General features: G+C 60.0%; 1 protein-coding gene across 2 annotated transcripts in view; it reads left to right on the plus strand.

Annotated features, from left to right (window-relative positions):
• Positions 1-14,241, plus strand: part of AGRN (agrin) — a 73,851-nt gene that overhangs the window by 16,275 nt on the left and 43,335 nt on the right. Inside the window, exon 3 of one of the 2 annotated variants that reach the window (XM_038166566.2) lies at positions 12,988-13,008. The exons of the other annotated variant lie outside the window; for it this stretch is intronic. Coding sequence (XP_038022494.2) covers positions 12,988-13,008 — 21 coding nt within the window. The remainder of the gene's footprint in view (positions 1-12,987; positions 13,009-14,241) is intronic. 2 annotated transcript variants of the gene reach the window in all.

Consider the following 14,241-nt stretch of genomic DNA (forward strand, 5'->3'; position numbering starts at 1 on the left):
ATCTTTGCGCTCCCCTTTGCAACCTGCCGTGGCATGCACAGCCCTGGTCAGGTGGATGGCGTGTGGCAGAGAGCTCTGCCAGCCTGGAATGCCAGCTATGCGCCCCCGAGACGCAGGCGCCTGCGTGCAAAGGTGCCGGCGGCTTCCCCGCAGCGCTGGCACCGCGCCGGGAAGCTTCGGACACCGCCGGAGCTTGTCGGAGGGTGTGGAAGGGGAGGGCTCCGGAGCAAGAACCCCTGGTAGGGCGTGGGGAAGGCTGGTGCGAGGGCTGGGGCTGGTGGTTAGGGCGGGAGGCTGCCGGAGAGCAGCTGGCATCCCTGCCTGGCTTCTTGTGGGGACTTGTGCAGGGAGCCTGGGCTGGGTGAAGCCTCCCCGGGAGGCTGCGGCGGTGCTGGGGTTTGCAGAGGGTTTGCCAGCGAGGGAAAAGCAGCGATGCCTGAGTGGGATTGGGATGCAGTGGGATGCTCGGTGCTGGGGAGAGTGGGGTTCTGCCATCCCCATGCCCCTGGCTTGGTAGCTTGTGCCTGGAGAGCCCAAGTGTGGTGTCCCGTGCGCGCACGCTCCCCGCAGCGTCCCCGTTCCCTCGCCCTACAGCTCGTTATGGATATAAAAAGGTTTTAATCTCTTTAGGGGGAGAACTCTGGGTTATTTTCTGATGGCACCAGGCGCAGCACTGCGCTGTTCTCTGCAGGAAGCTGGGGATGAAACTCCCAAAATTTATATATATATATATATAAAAAAAAAATGGGGCGATTTTTCCATTTGGGGCAATGTGCCCGCTCCGGAGCAGCAGGTTCCTGGCTCCTGGGGGGTACCAGGGCTGTGGTGGGCAGGAGGAAGCGAATTCCTGCGACATGATCACAGGCAGAGCAGTTATTCTTAGAGGGCTGGGCCAATCCTGTGATGTTATCGGGGCTCCTGCAGCCTTATTGCCAGGGTCTGTCAGCATCCCGCAGGGATGGAGGCGCATATTTAGCTCTCGAGCAAGCCCCCATGGTGGAAATAGGATGGCTGGAGCTGCTGTCCTTGGAGGAGGGTTTAGGAGGATGCCCTGGAGGCACTTCCTATGGAAACCAGGTCTCTGCATCGCTTGGCCAGCTCTGCTCCCAGCCCTGGCTCACCCCTCGGACCAAGCCCTTGAGGTTTGGCAATCCAGGAGCTCAGGAGGCCGGGGCACGAACCCTGCTGCTTCTGGCAAAAAGAGGCTTTTGTCCTGTAACGCTTGAGGGAACTGTGGCCAAATCCCCTGGCCACCTCGTGTGGCCAACCAAAAAGCCAGGGGACAGCAGGGGAACCTTGGAGAGGTTCGGGTGTCCGTGGTGCTGGCGGCGTGGTGCCGTGCCACCCGGTCCCTCCTGCGTCTTGCTAAGCTGCCGTGCTCACCTGGCACCGACTCTGCCTTCCAGAACCCACATGAGCGATGGACAGGGACTGGTTTTCAGACCCCATTTTTCCAGCTGCTCACTGGTTCCCGATGCCTGTTGACCGTGCGAGCGAGCAGCTGGCTGATATCCAGCTGTGGACACCTGGAAAGGGCCTCGGCTGCCTGGGCAGGCTGAGATAAGGCTGTGGGGAAGCCGCCTTGCCCAGAAGCTGGGCATGCTGGTAGGGAACAGCTTTATTAGGATGCTCTAATGCAGGTTTTGGGCAGCCTGTACCACCCAGCCTGCGCAGGGCAGCGTGTGCTGGGCGTGGAGAGCATCTGCCATGGGTTATTCCACCGAGCACGTGCAGCTTGTTCCAGGGAAATGAAATTTCCCCGCTGGATCTGCCGGATGTGCCCCGTTGTGCAGCGTGTTTGTTGTCTTTTCCTTTATCTCCTGGAGCCCTCCCGTGTTTGGGAGCCGCTGGGTGGAAGATCAAAGGCTGGGTGTTCCCACCCCCCTTACCCGGGGAAGTACGCGGAGAGCCAGCGCCCGCTGGCTGTGTGCTGCAGGAGGACCCCCGCGTGCCAAATCCCTCCTCCCGTGCCTCCTGAGATGCCTCCTGGCAAAAACCCTCGAGGGTTGGATGGTCCTGGGTTGGTCCCAGCAGCTTCCCCATCTCTGGAGAGAAACCAGGGCTCGGTTTTGGTGGAGCTGCTCGGAGCCAGGGGCAGGTGGAAGCTGCGCTCCTGCTCCAAGCGGCATCCTCCTGCCTGTCCCTGCTCGCTGGCCACCCTGGGAGCTGGGAGCTGGGAATATTTTCTGAATATTTTCTGGCGAGGAAGGGCGCTGCGAAGGTCGGTGCTGTGAGATCCAGCTGCGAGGCCACGCCAGGCCGCCTGGGATGGACACAGCTTGCTTTCCTCAAGCGCATCCCTTCAGCCTGGAAGCCGGCCGCCAGGCTGCTCGCGCCGTGAGGTTTTGCTTTTCAGATTAACTCCATTTTTATTTTGTTTTTCCCTTCTTCAAGCACACTGAATTCCCATTCCTGGGCGAAAGGAGCTGCCTTCCCCACCTCACCCCTCCCTGCTGCCTCCTGCCACGGGTCCCAGTCTCTTTTTGCAGGGCGTTTGGCCCCTCGGCAGGCTCGGATCTCCGGTGCTTGCTCGTGCTGCTGCACCCCGCTGCGAAATACCCAAAGAGACGGGGTCGGGCAGGATGAGACCTTTCCTTTCCAGGTAGAAGCAATGCTGGGTAGGGTTAGGAACAGCTCAGATGTGCCAGCAGATGCAGCTTTTACCTGGCAAAGGAGCCTGGCTGGGATTGCTCACACCAGTGAAGGATAAAGGCTTTCCTTGGGAGGTCTGGCGAGGCTCAGGGCAGCTGCCCCGGCGCTGTGACGTGGTGCAGAGCTTGCTTTGCTCCCCCCGAAAGCCTGCCTTGGTCCCGAGCTGCCTGCCCGCACCAGCTGATGTGCTTCATGCTCTTCTGGCTCCTGAGAAACCTCGCCTGCTGAGCGCAGGGCTGCTGGCTGGGACCCAGTTCCCAAGCCCAGGAACGGGGAGGGGATCTGAAGCAACCCGGGCTGGAATTGTTTTCCTAGACTGATAATTTCTCCCAGACAGCCCCAGGAGGCTCCTGGCCAGCTGGACTTGCACTTTCTTTGCCCGAGGGAGTCTCTCCTGAACTCCACCAGGGCCTGGTGGAAGGGCAGCCGGGCACCCCGTGGGGCTGCGGGCGATGCTTTTGGTGCCATCCCCCGGTTCTGTGCGTGCTGGGGCAGGGCTGGAGGCAGAATCTGCCCGTGCCGAGGTGATGGATGGTGTTAGGAACCCTAAAAGGTGTCAGCATCACCCATCCCAGCACCGTCCCCTCGCCAGGGCTGGGCACCACCTCTGGCCATTTGCACCTTGCTGCCCGTGTGCCTCGTGCATTTTGCTCTCGGTTCATTAGCTAAGCCTCGTTAGGAGTGTGACGAACTCTCCCCCCCTGACCCGGATGTTTGACGTCCCAGCAGAAGCGTGGGAACCCTTGGAAAAATCCCCAGAAATCCTCAGCTTTGTGCTGGCAGATGAAGGGAAGCAGCAGCGTGGGCTGCAGCCTCCACCCCGTGACCCCGAGCAGCGAGCCCAGCCCCTGGGGACCCTGCGTCCACCCGAAAAGGAGCAGATCCAGCAGCTCCTGCTTCCCCAGCGGGGTCTGGTGCCTCTTCACACATATCCCAGGCGCCTTTTGCCCTGCTTTCCCCGGGGGCTTTTCCCTCCAGCAGCCGTGGTGGCCGGGGACCTGCCCTGTGATGCCCTCGCTGCCACGTTCCTCCCCGGGGCCAACCCGGCCCCGATATTTCTATGGGACCGGGGTTGAAAGGAGCTGGCACCCGCTCGAAGCCTGCCCGAGATGAAAGGCTTTCCCTTGGCAGGAAATCTCGCCCGGCTTAACATTTTAACACGGCGCATTTCGGCTGGGGAGCGGGGCTGGAGGCTGGCTGCCGTGCCGCCGAGCGCTTCGAGGGCTCGTGGGCGTCGCGCTGGATGCCGCTCGCCTTCGGGGTGGGAATCGATTTGCTCCGCGTTGGGGGGTTTGGGTCGGAGGGACAGGCTTAGGATTCGACTCCTGAGTGCCCTGCGGGGGTTTGGGGTTGGCTTCAGGCCGGTGCCAGCTCTGCAGCCCCAGCTAACGGCAGCCCTGCTCAGACAGATGGTGGGACCGCGCTCCGGGGGTGTCCAAACCCAGGAATAATTGTTTGCAGGCAGAACGCTGCCTACGTGGGAATCCACACTTGAAACCCGCTGCAAGTTCGCTCAGGCGGAGCCTGCGACATCGGGCAGCAAAGCAGGGATGCGCATGGGGGGCTGCCTCCCCCAGCAAGGGGCCGGCGGGGCGGCTGAAAAAGAGAAGAGGCTGGCGAAGGGGGAGAAACGAGGGAATTACCTGGTGCTGAGCAAGCCGTGGAGTCCTGCCAGCCCTCTGGGCAGCATCCTCCAGCTCCCAAAAGCTGCTCCAGGGAGGCAGGAGCCCCACTTTGTGATGCTTTGGGGCGCCAGCTCGCTGCTCCTGGTGCGCCCTGTGCAGACCCCGGCTCCGGAGCCCCTCGGGGACGCGGCGGTGGCTCCGTGCCCTGCCCTGGCGGGGCGGCACGGGGGCACATTCCTCTGCCCTGACTTCAAAGCTTGTTGCTGCGTATACAGAGCCAGCCGCCTTGGCAACCCTGGCGGGCTGGAGCAGTGGCAGCAGCTGCCTTGCTCCCCGGCTCTGCCGGGCTCTCGCTGCCCTTTGGGCCGGGAGAAGTGCCCGTGTCCTCCACGGAGAGGAGCCGGGGTACGTGCTGGGGGCATGGGCTCCTCTTTCTGCTTGCCTGCTGCTCCCAAACCCCTTTGTTTCTGCTTGTGCCTCAAATCTGTGCCGTGCCCTGCTCTGAATTTTGGTGCCTGGCCGTCCCCGTGGTGAGGCATCTTGGAGCATCCTCAGAGCAGCCCCTCTGGCTCCTCACCGTGGTTTCTGCCCTGGTTTAAGCCGAGCAGTCTCTGGGGAGCATGAGAGGGAGGGCTGGGACACCCTGAGCGCTGCTGGAGCTTTTGGGGCTTTTCCAGCCCTGGCTGCTCGCCCAGCTCTGTCTGAGCCATCCAGGTGACTTCAGCTGCACGGCCCCGTCCCCACGCTGGGCGCATTGCTGCAGCCCAATTAGGAGATTAAAGCATGCCATTAGGAAATGAGGCTGCTGCGGCATGGGCCAGGGCTGATTGCTGGCTTCCAGCTCCTCCAGCTGGTTGTGGGGCTGATCCACCCTCGGATCCCCCGAGCTTTGTGCACCCGATCCCAGTTGCCATAATTGCGCTTCCCCCTTGGCGAATTTTGGGGCACATCGCTGAGGGCGGAGGAGAGGAGGGACCTGGCTGTGTGTTCAGAACAGAGGTTGTGGGGAGGTTTGTGGGGGAAAAAGGAGGCTGGGACAGCAGGCGAGAGCCTTTGGAGGTCCTGCTGGCCTTTACCATGTGAGCTGGATGTCTGGCACGAGCCAGATGGACCTGGGAAAGGCAGGGCAGGGGCAGGGGAGGCTGCCCGTCTGCTCGCTGGTTCCTCCTGCCTGCCAAGTCCCCGTGTCAGGCCCTGCCTGCTGAGCTGCAGGGTGCCTGGCTCCAGCACGGAGCTCTGGGGCTTGTGGAAATGTGAGAGGGGAGCCAGCAGTTCGGAGAAGTTGGAGGAGGAGGAGGATGGTGAGCACCTCCTCGCCCTGTGCGCCCTCTTGGCGCCGCGTCCTGCGCCCTTGGTGATGCTCCTCCATCCTGGGGAGCCCCAGATAAATTTAATTTGGATATTTCTTGGGCAGATGGGTCCTTTTCCCTTGAGGTGTGTGACCCTTTTCCACGCTGCAGGGCCACCACGCCTCCTCCTGCCACCAGATCCATTATTCCCAAGGGTTTTCTGGGCATCCCTTTCCTGGTCTGCTTGGGCATCTCCCCTCGGCGGGGAAAGGCAGGCACTCAGCCCCTTGCCAGCAGCCTGGCAAGGAGCAGGATCAGCCCAGCAATGGATTTGGATGCTGGGAGCTTTGGGGTTGAGGAAGGAGCCAGAACCAGCCCTCATCCCCAGGGAGGAGCGCACCAGCCCGGCTCCTTGTGGTGATCCTACAGGGCGCTTTGCTGCTGTCTCACCAACTGCTTTTGCTCTTTTTTCTCTTGCATGTGCTGTCCTCTCCCCCTGCGGCTTCTGGATTATTCATTACTAGGTAAGAGCAGCGTTTCTCTCCCTTCTTGAGCCGCGGGGTTGGGCAGGGGGGGAGCCGGGACACACAAGGATGCTTTGTGTGACGGGAACGTGCGCTCCCAGCACGGGCGCGTGGGAGGTTTGTTCCTCGGAGCAGCCTGTTCTGGGCAGCAGCTAGCCCAGCGGTGGGCGTTTTGCCCCAAGGGTTTTCCCGGCGTGGAAAGCTCTCCTGTGCAGGTGGCGGGCTGAGCAGCACGGGGAGGGTTTGTCCCCTGCCCCTAAAAAAAAACAAAACAACAAAACAAAAACCCGTTATCCATTTTTTTCTTGTTGTTGGAGGAGCGTGAATGGGAAGTTTTGGGGTTTGTGGAGGTGGGGGGAGGTCGTCCATCAGTTCCAGTTGCACCAGTTGGTGGCGATGCTTTCCATCCCTGTAGGGTGACAGGGCTGGCTCCTCCTGGTGCTCCCACGTTCCCACTGCATGGCTGGGACCCACACCCGTGTGGATGCGCCGAACCTTTCCTCTCTGTTCACCTTAATAGGAGATACAAAACCGGAATTTTTATTTTTTATAGCTGTGTATATATGGTGGCCTTCCCAAAAATGCTGCAGGACCCCAGAAGAAGGCCCCAGCTGGTCTTCGTGGCCCTCCCACAGGCAGAAACGATGCGGAGCCCCCTGGGCTTGGCAGAGGAGAGGAGAGGAGCTGCTGGGGGCACTGGGGCCGTGAGCTGGGAGCGGGGATGGGGGTGCCAAGGGGAGGAAGGGGGCGGCTCAGGCCTGGAGGAAAGCACGAGGTTAATGGCCAGTTCCCTCCCAGAAGCCAAATCCACGTGGGTTTGGGGAAAAAAAAAATAAAAATCAATAGGATTTACAGAAGCTGCTGAAAATCCTCAGGGTCAGGCAGTCAAGTGGGGGAAAATTGGGAGAGCGCCGGCGGTCGTAACCCCAAACTGGGAGCAGCGCCGGCAGAAAAGAGCAAAAAAAAAAATCCAGCAGAAGAAAAACCCTACAGGTGGAATATCCTCGGCATAAAGCCTCTTTATTTTGATTTTCTCTCGTCTCTGCTGCTCTCCCCAGGTGTGGTTTAGGCTGTCTGCTGGCCTACCCAAGGGCCACCCCTGCTGGAGCGCAAGGCGTTCTCAGGAGGCGCCTTTTTGAAGAGCAAACAGCACTCTTGCCACTTAAAAAATAACATTTTTCTGCAAGTGCTGCTCCTCGTCTCGGGCTCTGGGGTCGCTTTCTCCGTGCCTAACTCGACGTGACAGTCCCTGCTACGAAGGAGCTGGGCTGGGGTTAATGGTTCGAGCTGGTTTCGCTCTGCTCCTGCGGGGTGCTGGGCTGGGAGCGGAAAAATTGAGCCCGAAGCAGCTGGAGGAGAGAGGGTTAATGCAGGATTTGTGCCCGAATCGGGAGGGAGCAGCGAAGGATGTTATTTGGGGGTCTCTATTAAACGATTAGGAGTGAGTTTTCTTCAGCCAGGGAGAACAGAGTTAACTGCTGTGAATGGAGGCAGCTGCCTCTGCTGTCTGCCCTACGCGGGGCTCTGGCAATGACAATTCTCCGAAGGGAGAGGGAATGAATTTTAATGAAATCTTGAAAGACTTTAAATTTTCATGTTAACTTCAATTATTCAGGACAGACGAAAAGCAACTTTAAAGCTTCAGGAAGAGAGGAAAAAAAAAAAAATAAAAAGGTTTGGGGGGGGGTAGGGTTGGAAATAAGAGGGCAGTTTGATATATATTTTTTCAGATTAATTGATTTGCGTTTTGTTCCACCGCAGTGAGCCGCGGATGTTTTAAAGCCGCTGGTGTCACTTATTGCACCTGACAGCAGTGCAGGGGAGGAGGGTGAATTCTGTACTGCCTAGGGCTTGGTGGAGCCATAAAACCCCCCCGTGGGGCACTGTGCTGGGCTGCTGGGGCCGTGGTGGGCATCGCACCCACTGGGGAGCTTGCGGCGTGGAGGGCTGTGATGCTCTGTGCCATGGGGGGGCTTCTTCCACCCTATCCAGCCAAAATCCCTCTGCACGGATGGCCCCATGCAGCCAAACGGATCCCAAAAGGGGATCCCTGGCTCCCCGTCCCCAAAGGGGTTCCCGGTTCTCCATCCCCAAAGGGGGTCCCCGGCTCCCCATCCCAAAGGGGTCCCCGGCTCCCTATCCCCAACGGGGTCCCCGGCTCCTCATCCCAAAGGGGGTCCCTGGCTCCCCGTCCCCAAAGGGGTCCTGGTGGTGCACATCACGCTTTGGTGGGCATTGTGCTTTGGGTTCCCCGATGCCCCGAGCATCCTCGGCACCCCGTGCGCTGCTCTCGTGGCGCTGGGGATGCCGAGCAGCTGTGCCCGCGGTGCCGCCGGCGCTTTGAACAAGCGGCTTTTTTTTCTTTTCCGTCTCCATCCTCACGCCTTTCTCCCTCGCTCCTCTCGCACGGCCCAGGGCGTCTGTCTGCGTTCCTGTTTCCGATCCCCAGCAGGCTGCTGCCTTGCCTCCCTCCGAGGGTGCCCCACTGGTGCGCAGGGGCTGCGCAGCACAAACGGGGCTTTTATTCCCCGCTGCTGAGAGCTGCCAGGCCTGGCTCCCTTCCCAGAAAGCAGCCCCGCTTCAGAACATAAGCAGCTATTGTCTTAGGCGATGCGAGCTCTGCTGGAGCCGGGAGGGGAGAGGGGCTAGGGCAGGCTGAGGGGGCTGCAGAAAGGAGCCCGAGGACGAAGGGAGATTTACAGCCTCCTCGCTGTGCTCGCCTCACCCGAAATCCGGGGTGCCCACTGCTCCTTTGGTACTCAAATTCCCGAGGGATTTTTGCTTCTTTTTCTCTCCAGCAAAGAGCAGGTCCTTTGTCTTGCACGGGCTGGAAAAGGAGGAAGAGGAGTCCTGCAGCGAGGCGCTCCCGCTGAGCCTCCCCTGCTTGGGGCTGTAGGGTCAGGGTGCTGGGGTGCTGGGACGGGGCAGGTGCCCCCCATCCGTTCCCAAAACGCCTCGCTGCTGGTTTGTCGGATGCGCGGCATCCTCTGCGCAGCTTCGTGTCCTCGTGGCTTGTTCTCGATGGGATGCAGCTGGCGGGGTGGTTTTGTTGTGGGGTTAGAGAGGGAAGGGGCTGGGAGCGGGGTGCCTCGCCCCTGGGTCTCCTGCCCCACCACGGGGTGCGAGGTCCCGATGGAGCTGCATTACCTCCTTTGCCTTTGTTTTGCTGCGTGTTCGGCCCTGCCAGCCAGGGAAAAATCACTCCAGGGGTAGATTTAGGCACGGGGATGCTTGGGTAAGGGATGAAGAAGGTCCTGGCCGGCTCCTCACCAGGAGGCTGCCGCAGGAACCCTCGGCTGTGCCGAGCAGGGGTTGGGATGCTCGGTTTTTTCAGCCTAATCCGCTGCAGCAGCGATCCTCTGCCGCCAGCCCGGCCTGAGTAAACTTTCCCTGGCTTCAATAAAAATGTTAGTGTAATCGAGGCTCTGCCCTCGTTTTTTTTTTTTAATTCCTTTTCCTTTCCTCCCCCCACCAGCGCGTCCCAGTGCCCGGCGCGCGGCAGCTCCTTAAAAGTGTGTTTGGTGGCGGCACGGAGGGGAAACCTCAAATCCTCGCAAAGCAATTACTGCTAATGAGACACTTCCTACACAGCTGGTTTCAATTCTGGCTCTGTTTTGGGGACTGTTCTTCCAGCTCGGCAGCGGAGGAAGGTGGGAAAATCCCCGCCGCCTCCCCTCCCCGCAGCACCCTCCTCCCAAGGTGCCACTTGGGCACCTCGTTAGTCCCCATCCGAGGGGAGACAATTAACCGAGGCAATTAACACACCTCTCCAGGGAGGCTGAATCGCAGCAGCAGCAGCAGTTATTGGCTGCTGATCTCATGCCAATTGATTGATATGTTGGGTGTTTTTCCCTTTTTTTTTTGAGAGGGAGAGCGTCGTGTGTTTAATTAGTGTGTAATTTCCAAGAGCGAGGCCAGCTGGATGCCCCAGACTTAGGGAAATTTCTGCATTAACCAAAAAAAACCCCACCAAAGATAAATTTTATTTTATTTTTTGAGCATGAGCTTGCTTGGGTTTCATTCCTTTGTGTAGGGATTTGGTGTGCAACGGATGGAAACTGTCCTTGCTGTTCGCTCCACCGGTGGCACCTCTCCTGCCGTGTCCCTGCCCTGGGGCTGCTGCCACCTCTCCGTGGGACCTGGGCACCAGGAACTCCTCCAGTGCTCCCACGCCGGCCTTACAGGGATGGGGAAAACCCAAGTGAAAGGGCTTCATCTCCACTTACTGACCATTCAAATCGGGTCTTTGTTCGCATGCAGATTTGTGGGGATCCGGGGCCCCTCTGGCTGCTGGTTTTGGCAGCCAAGTGCCTTGTTATCTCGGCGCAGAGCGCGGCCTTGGAGCAGGATACAGAGGAACAGTAGGGAGGGTCAGGGAGAGAGGGATTTCAGGAAGTCTGTGTTGCTTTTATGCGCTGAACAGCGGGAAGGTGGCGTGGGAACCCTTGGCTGGTTTCCTTGGGAATGAGGCGGCGCGACGCGGGGCTCCCCGGCGGCCTTATCGGGGCGCAAAGCAAACATCACCGCCTCGCTTTCTTGGGATCTGCAGGTCCCTCCTGGCTGGGAGGATCCCTCCAGCCCCGCTCCCTGCCACCTGCAGGTGGTGGGACTTGGCTCTCCCCAGCGATATCCGTGCCCCCCTCACCATTCCCTGGCACGCAGGGCGCTTAGGGTGAAGGAAGGGGCACCCAAAAACCCCTCTGCCGTGGGCAGAGCCCCGGGGTTGAGTCCTTATTCAACTTGGAGGTCCTTCTGCAGGGTCAGCTGCACTTCAGGTGCAGGTTTTTCCCCGAGGACATCCCCTCGGTGAGCCCGTGCTGGCACCCCCGAGCATCTCCCCGTGCGCTCAGCTGAAGTGCAGAGCGGTCTGGCTGCACGTGGGGGTGCGGCGGTGCCAAAACCCCGTGGCCAAACAGTTTGCAGGGGATGGAGGGGAAGGGCCAGCACGTGGAGGTCCTGTGTGGGGTCAGGGCAGGAGCTGGAGGTGAGCTGCTGAACCCCAAACCCTCGTTGGCTTTTGGTCCTGGGGCTCAAACGTTGTGTCTGCTCCTGGCTGGGTGCCTGGGGGGGGGGACACCAGCACCACGCTGCCCTCGCCGAGCCATTGGGGCCCATCCACGTGTTTGGGATGGGGAGGAAATGGTCTGGATGTGCCTCCCCGAACCGAGCTGGTATTTGGTAGCTCTGACCGCCCTGCAGGAGCTGTGTAGGGTGGCGTGTCCTGGAGAGGTGCCTCTGCTTGGTGCCACGCTCCCCGAACGTGCCATTCCCCCTCGGTGGAGCTTTTCTGCAGGACTCGGCTGCGTGCCCCTGCTCCCAGCGCCTTTCTGGCTGGGAAAACCTTCCAGAGGCAAGTGCCTGACCTTGGCGCAGAGCTCTGCCGCCCTCCCATCCTTTTGGGGTCATTTAATCAAATCAGCTCCCTGTCCCCTTCCCAATGCCGGCTGCTGCTTTGCGGAGCCGCAGCTCTGGAGCATCCCTCGTGCCTCCGGTCCCGGTGCTGCAAAGCTTCCCTGCTCAACAGAGGAGATTCCCCAGGATGTGCAGCACTTTTCCCTGCGGTGGCTGCACATCTTCCACACCGGGCATCCCTCTCCAGCCCCATGGCAAGGTCCAGAGCTCAGGCTGGAGCCCCTAAAACGCAGCAGGCAGCCAGCTCTGCAGCATCCCCCGCCAGGCGCAGCCCATCCCCATCCACACCAGAGCTGGCCGTGGGGCCTCGGCTCTCATTTCTGCCTTTTTTTTTTTTAAATAATAAATGAAAATCCCAAAATAACCGCGCTGCGCTGGGATATTTTTAAGCTTTTTTTTTTTTTTTTTTTTTCCCTCTTCCTTTCTTCCCCGCATCTCCCAGCGGCTGGGAGCCGAGCGGGCTCCCCGTTGCCAGCGGAGAAGGCTGCACGTCACTTCCTTGGCACGGGGCCGTCCCCAGCCCTCAATGCTCACTTTGTTTTCCCCTCCAGCGCCTCGGCGAGCCGTCAGGGCTCCTCGCAGGGTCACGTTACCCCTGTCCCACAGCCCATTGTGGGAGCTGCTGCTGCCGGCGGAGCTTTGGGGAGGGCTCCGCGCCCCTCAGGTCGGGTATCAGGCGGTGGGTGAGGCTCTGCTCCAGCCCCATCCTCACTATTATTTGCTCTGTGCCCAAATATTTTCATTTTTTCCTCCTCTTGGGGATGCCACCTCCATCCCCTGCATCCCAGCTGTGCTCCCTCTGGGGCTCTGCATCCTTATCCAGCAGGCGGTGAGAGCCCGGGCTGAGCAAAGCGCCACAACCTCCAGACCTTGCCCTGCTCTAATCCTTGTGGGTCCCTTCCAGCTTGGGATATTCTCTGATTTGTGTTTTTTTCGCCATGTTTGGGACCTTGTTTTGTCTTGTGCTCTGGTTTCCTGGCCTTCAACGAGCAGCTCAGGCTCAGGTGCGATGCGTTTGGGCAGGAGGCATGGAGCTGCTGAAGGATGAGCTCCTTCCAGCCCCATGAGAAGCAGCTGAGCCTCGGTAGGGGCAGGCATGGGGCAGCTGGTGTGGCTGTGGCTCGCTCCAGGCTGAAAATTTCCAAAGCAGGAGCCTGGTTTCGGAAAAATCTTACGCTGACAGCACGCACGGGTTGATGCTCGCTGGCTTCGGGGGCTCGCTACCTTCTGCAGGACGTCCTCTAGCTGCCTTTGTAGCATTCCCCATGGATCAAGGGACAGAACAGAGGGATTTTGGCCAGGGCAGAGGGTTTTCTTGTTGTTTGCATGTGGTCGGTGCTGGGGACGGGGACCCCCTGGCAGGGGTGTGCGGGTTGGAGCTGGAGAAGGGGACCCAGGGGGGCTGGAGAGCGTTGGGCGGCTGCCTGTTGTCCTGTTCTAACCGCTGTGTTCTCTCCTTTTTCTCCTCCCCTCTGCTTTCTAAAGAACATAGGAAGCTTCTCGCTGGTAAGTGGTGGTGTGTCACGTTAAAAAAAAAATAAAAATCCCATTTATTTTTTTTTCCATCCACCATCAAACTCACCGGCTAGTGCCTCTCATGTTTCCATCCCCGCGGGATGCGCCGGAGCAATAGGAACCCTCCTGGGGAGAGGGTGGGCGCTCACCCCGGAGGGAGCTATTGCTTTTAGATCACAGTTTGAGGAGCTGAAGCCTTGCCCCCAAAGCCTTCCTACCCCTTCCTACCCCCTTGCCCAGCCCGATGTTGTTCCCTGGGCTCCATTGGCTTGCCACTGACCTCGCCAAAAGCAAACGCTGCGTCCCCCGGGGGGGCTGCGAAACTGTGATCTAAGCACGGCCACCTCTCACCTAGCGCTTCTCTCATGCCCTGCTCCATCTCTTCTCACTGTCACCACCTTCCCGGGTCGGTTGGGGGAAAGGAAAACTGATCCTTTAGGTCCTGGTGCTTAACACAACCCGTGCCCCGGGCTGGGAGCGGAGCGCAGGGCGTGCGGCGTGGCTGCGTGCCGCTGCGTGGGTGCCTGCTCCCGGGGATCCCTGGGGCTGGGAATGCCGACCTCCTCGTGGCCTGGAGGCTGGCTGTGTTGTTGTGGGGCTGAGAGGGTGGGAGGAAGGCTCTGGGGACGTGGATGGGGCCAGCAGCCTGCTTGCTGCGTGCCCGAGCCTGCTGGGCGCACGGAGCCGTGGGGCATTGGGGTGGGACGTGGGGTGGCAGGGACGTGGGGTGGCAGGGACGTGAGCGGCTCAGCCTCGGTGGGGGCACTGAGGAAGCGTTTCAAGGTGTTTCTGCTCCTTTTTCTCCCCGTTCTCTGCCCCTGGTTACGTGTGATGTGTGGGCTGTGCCGTGCAGAGCCGGAGGTGTGCGTTCGGGGCTTGCTTGGAAACGTGCCCCTGTTGTAAAAGGCACCGAGGGGACAGAAAAAGTTCTCCTGTGCCTCTCTGGGTGCGGAGTGGTGAGGAGAGATGCTAACCAAGCCGACAGCATCCCCTGCTGGTTCTCGCAGCTGTGGGATGCTCACAGCCACTGCATGCTGCTACTCATCCCCTATCGCTGCTCGTCCCATAGCTGGGACCCGCTCCTCACAGTGGGCTGGGTGCTACTCGCTGTTTGCAACCCGGTGTAAAGTTACTCGGAGATCTATGCAGCTGACAGCACGCGGGCTGGGTGCTGCTGGCTTTTATCCCTGCGTAACGGAGGGGAAAAGGGTTCCTGGGGTCCCC

Source organism: Anas platyrhynchos, chromosome 22 (genome assembly GCF_047663525.1).
Source record: "Anas platyrhynchos isolate ZD024472 breed Pekin duck chromosome 22, IASCAAS_PekinDuck_T2T, whole genome shotgun sequence".
NCBI lineage: Eukaryota > Metazoa > Chordata > Aves > Anseriformes > Anatidae > Anas > Anas platyrhynchos.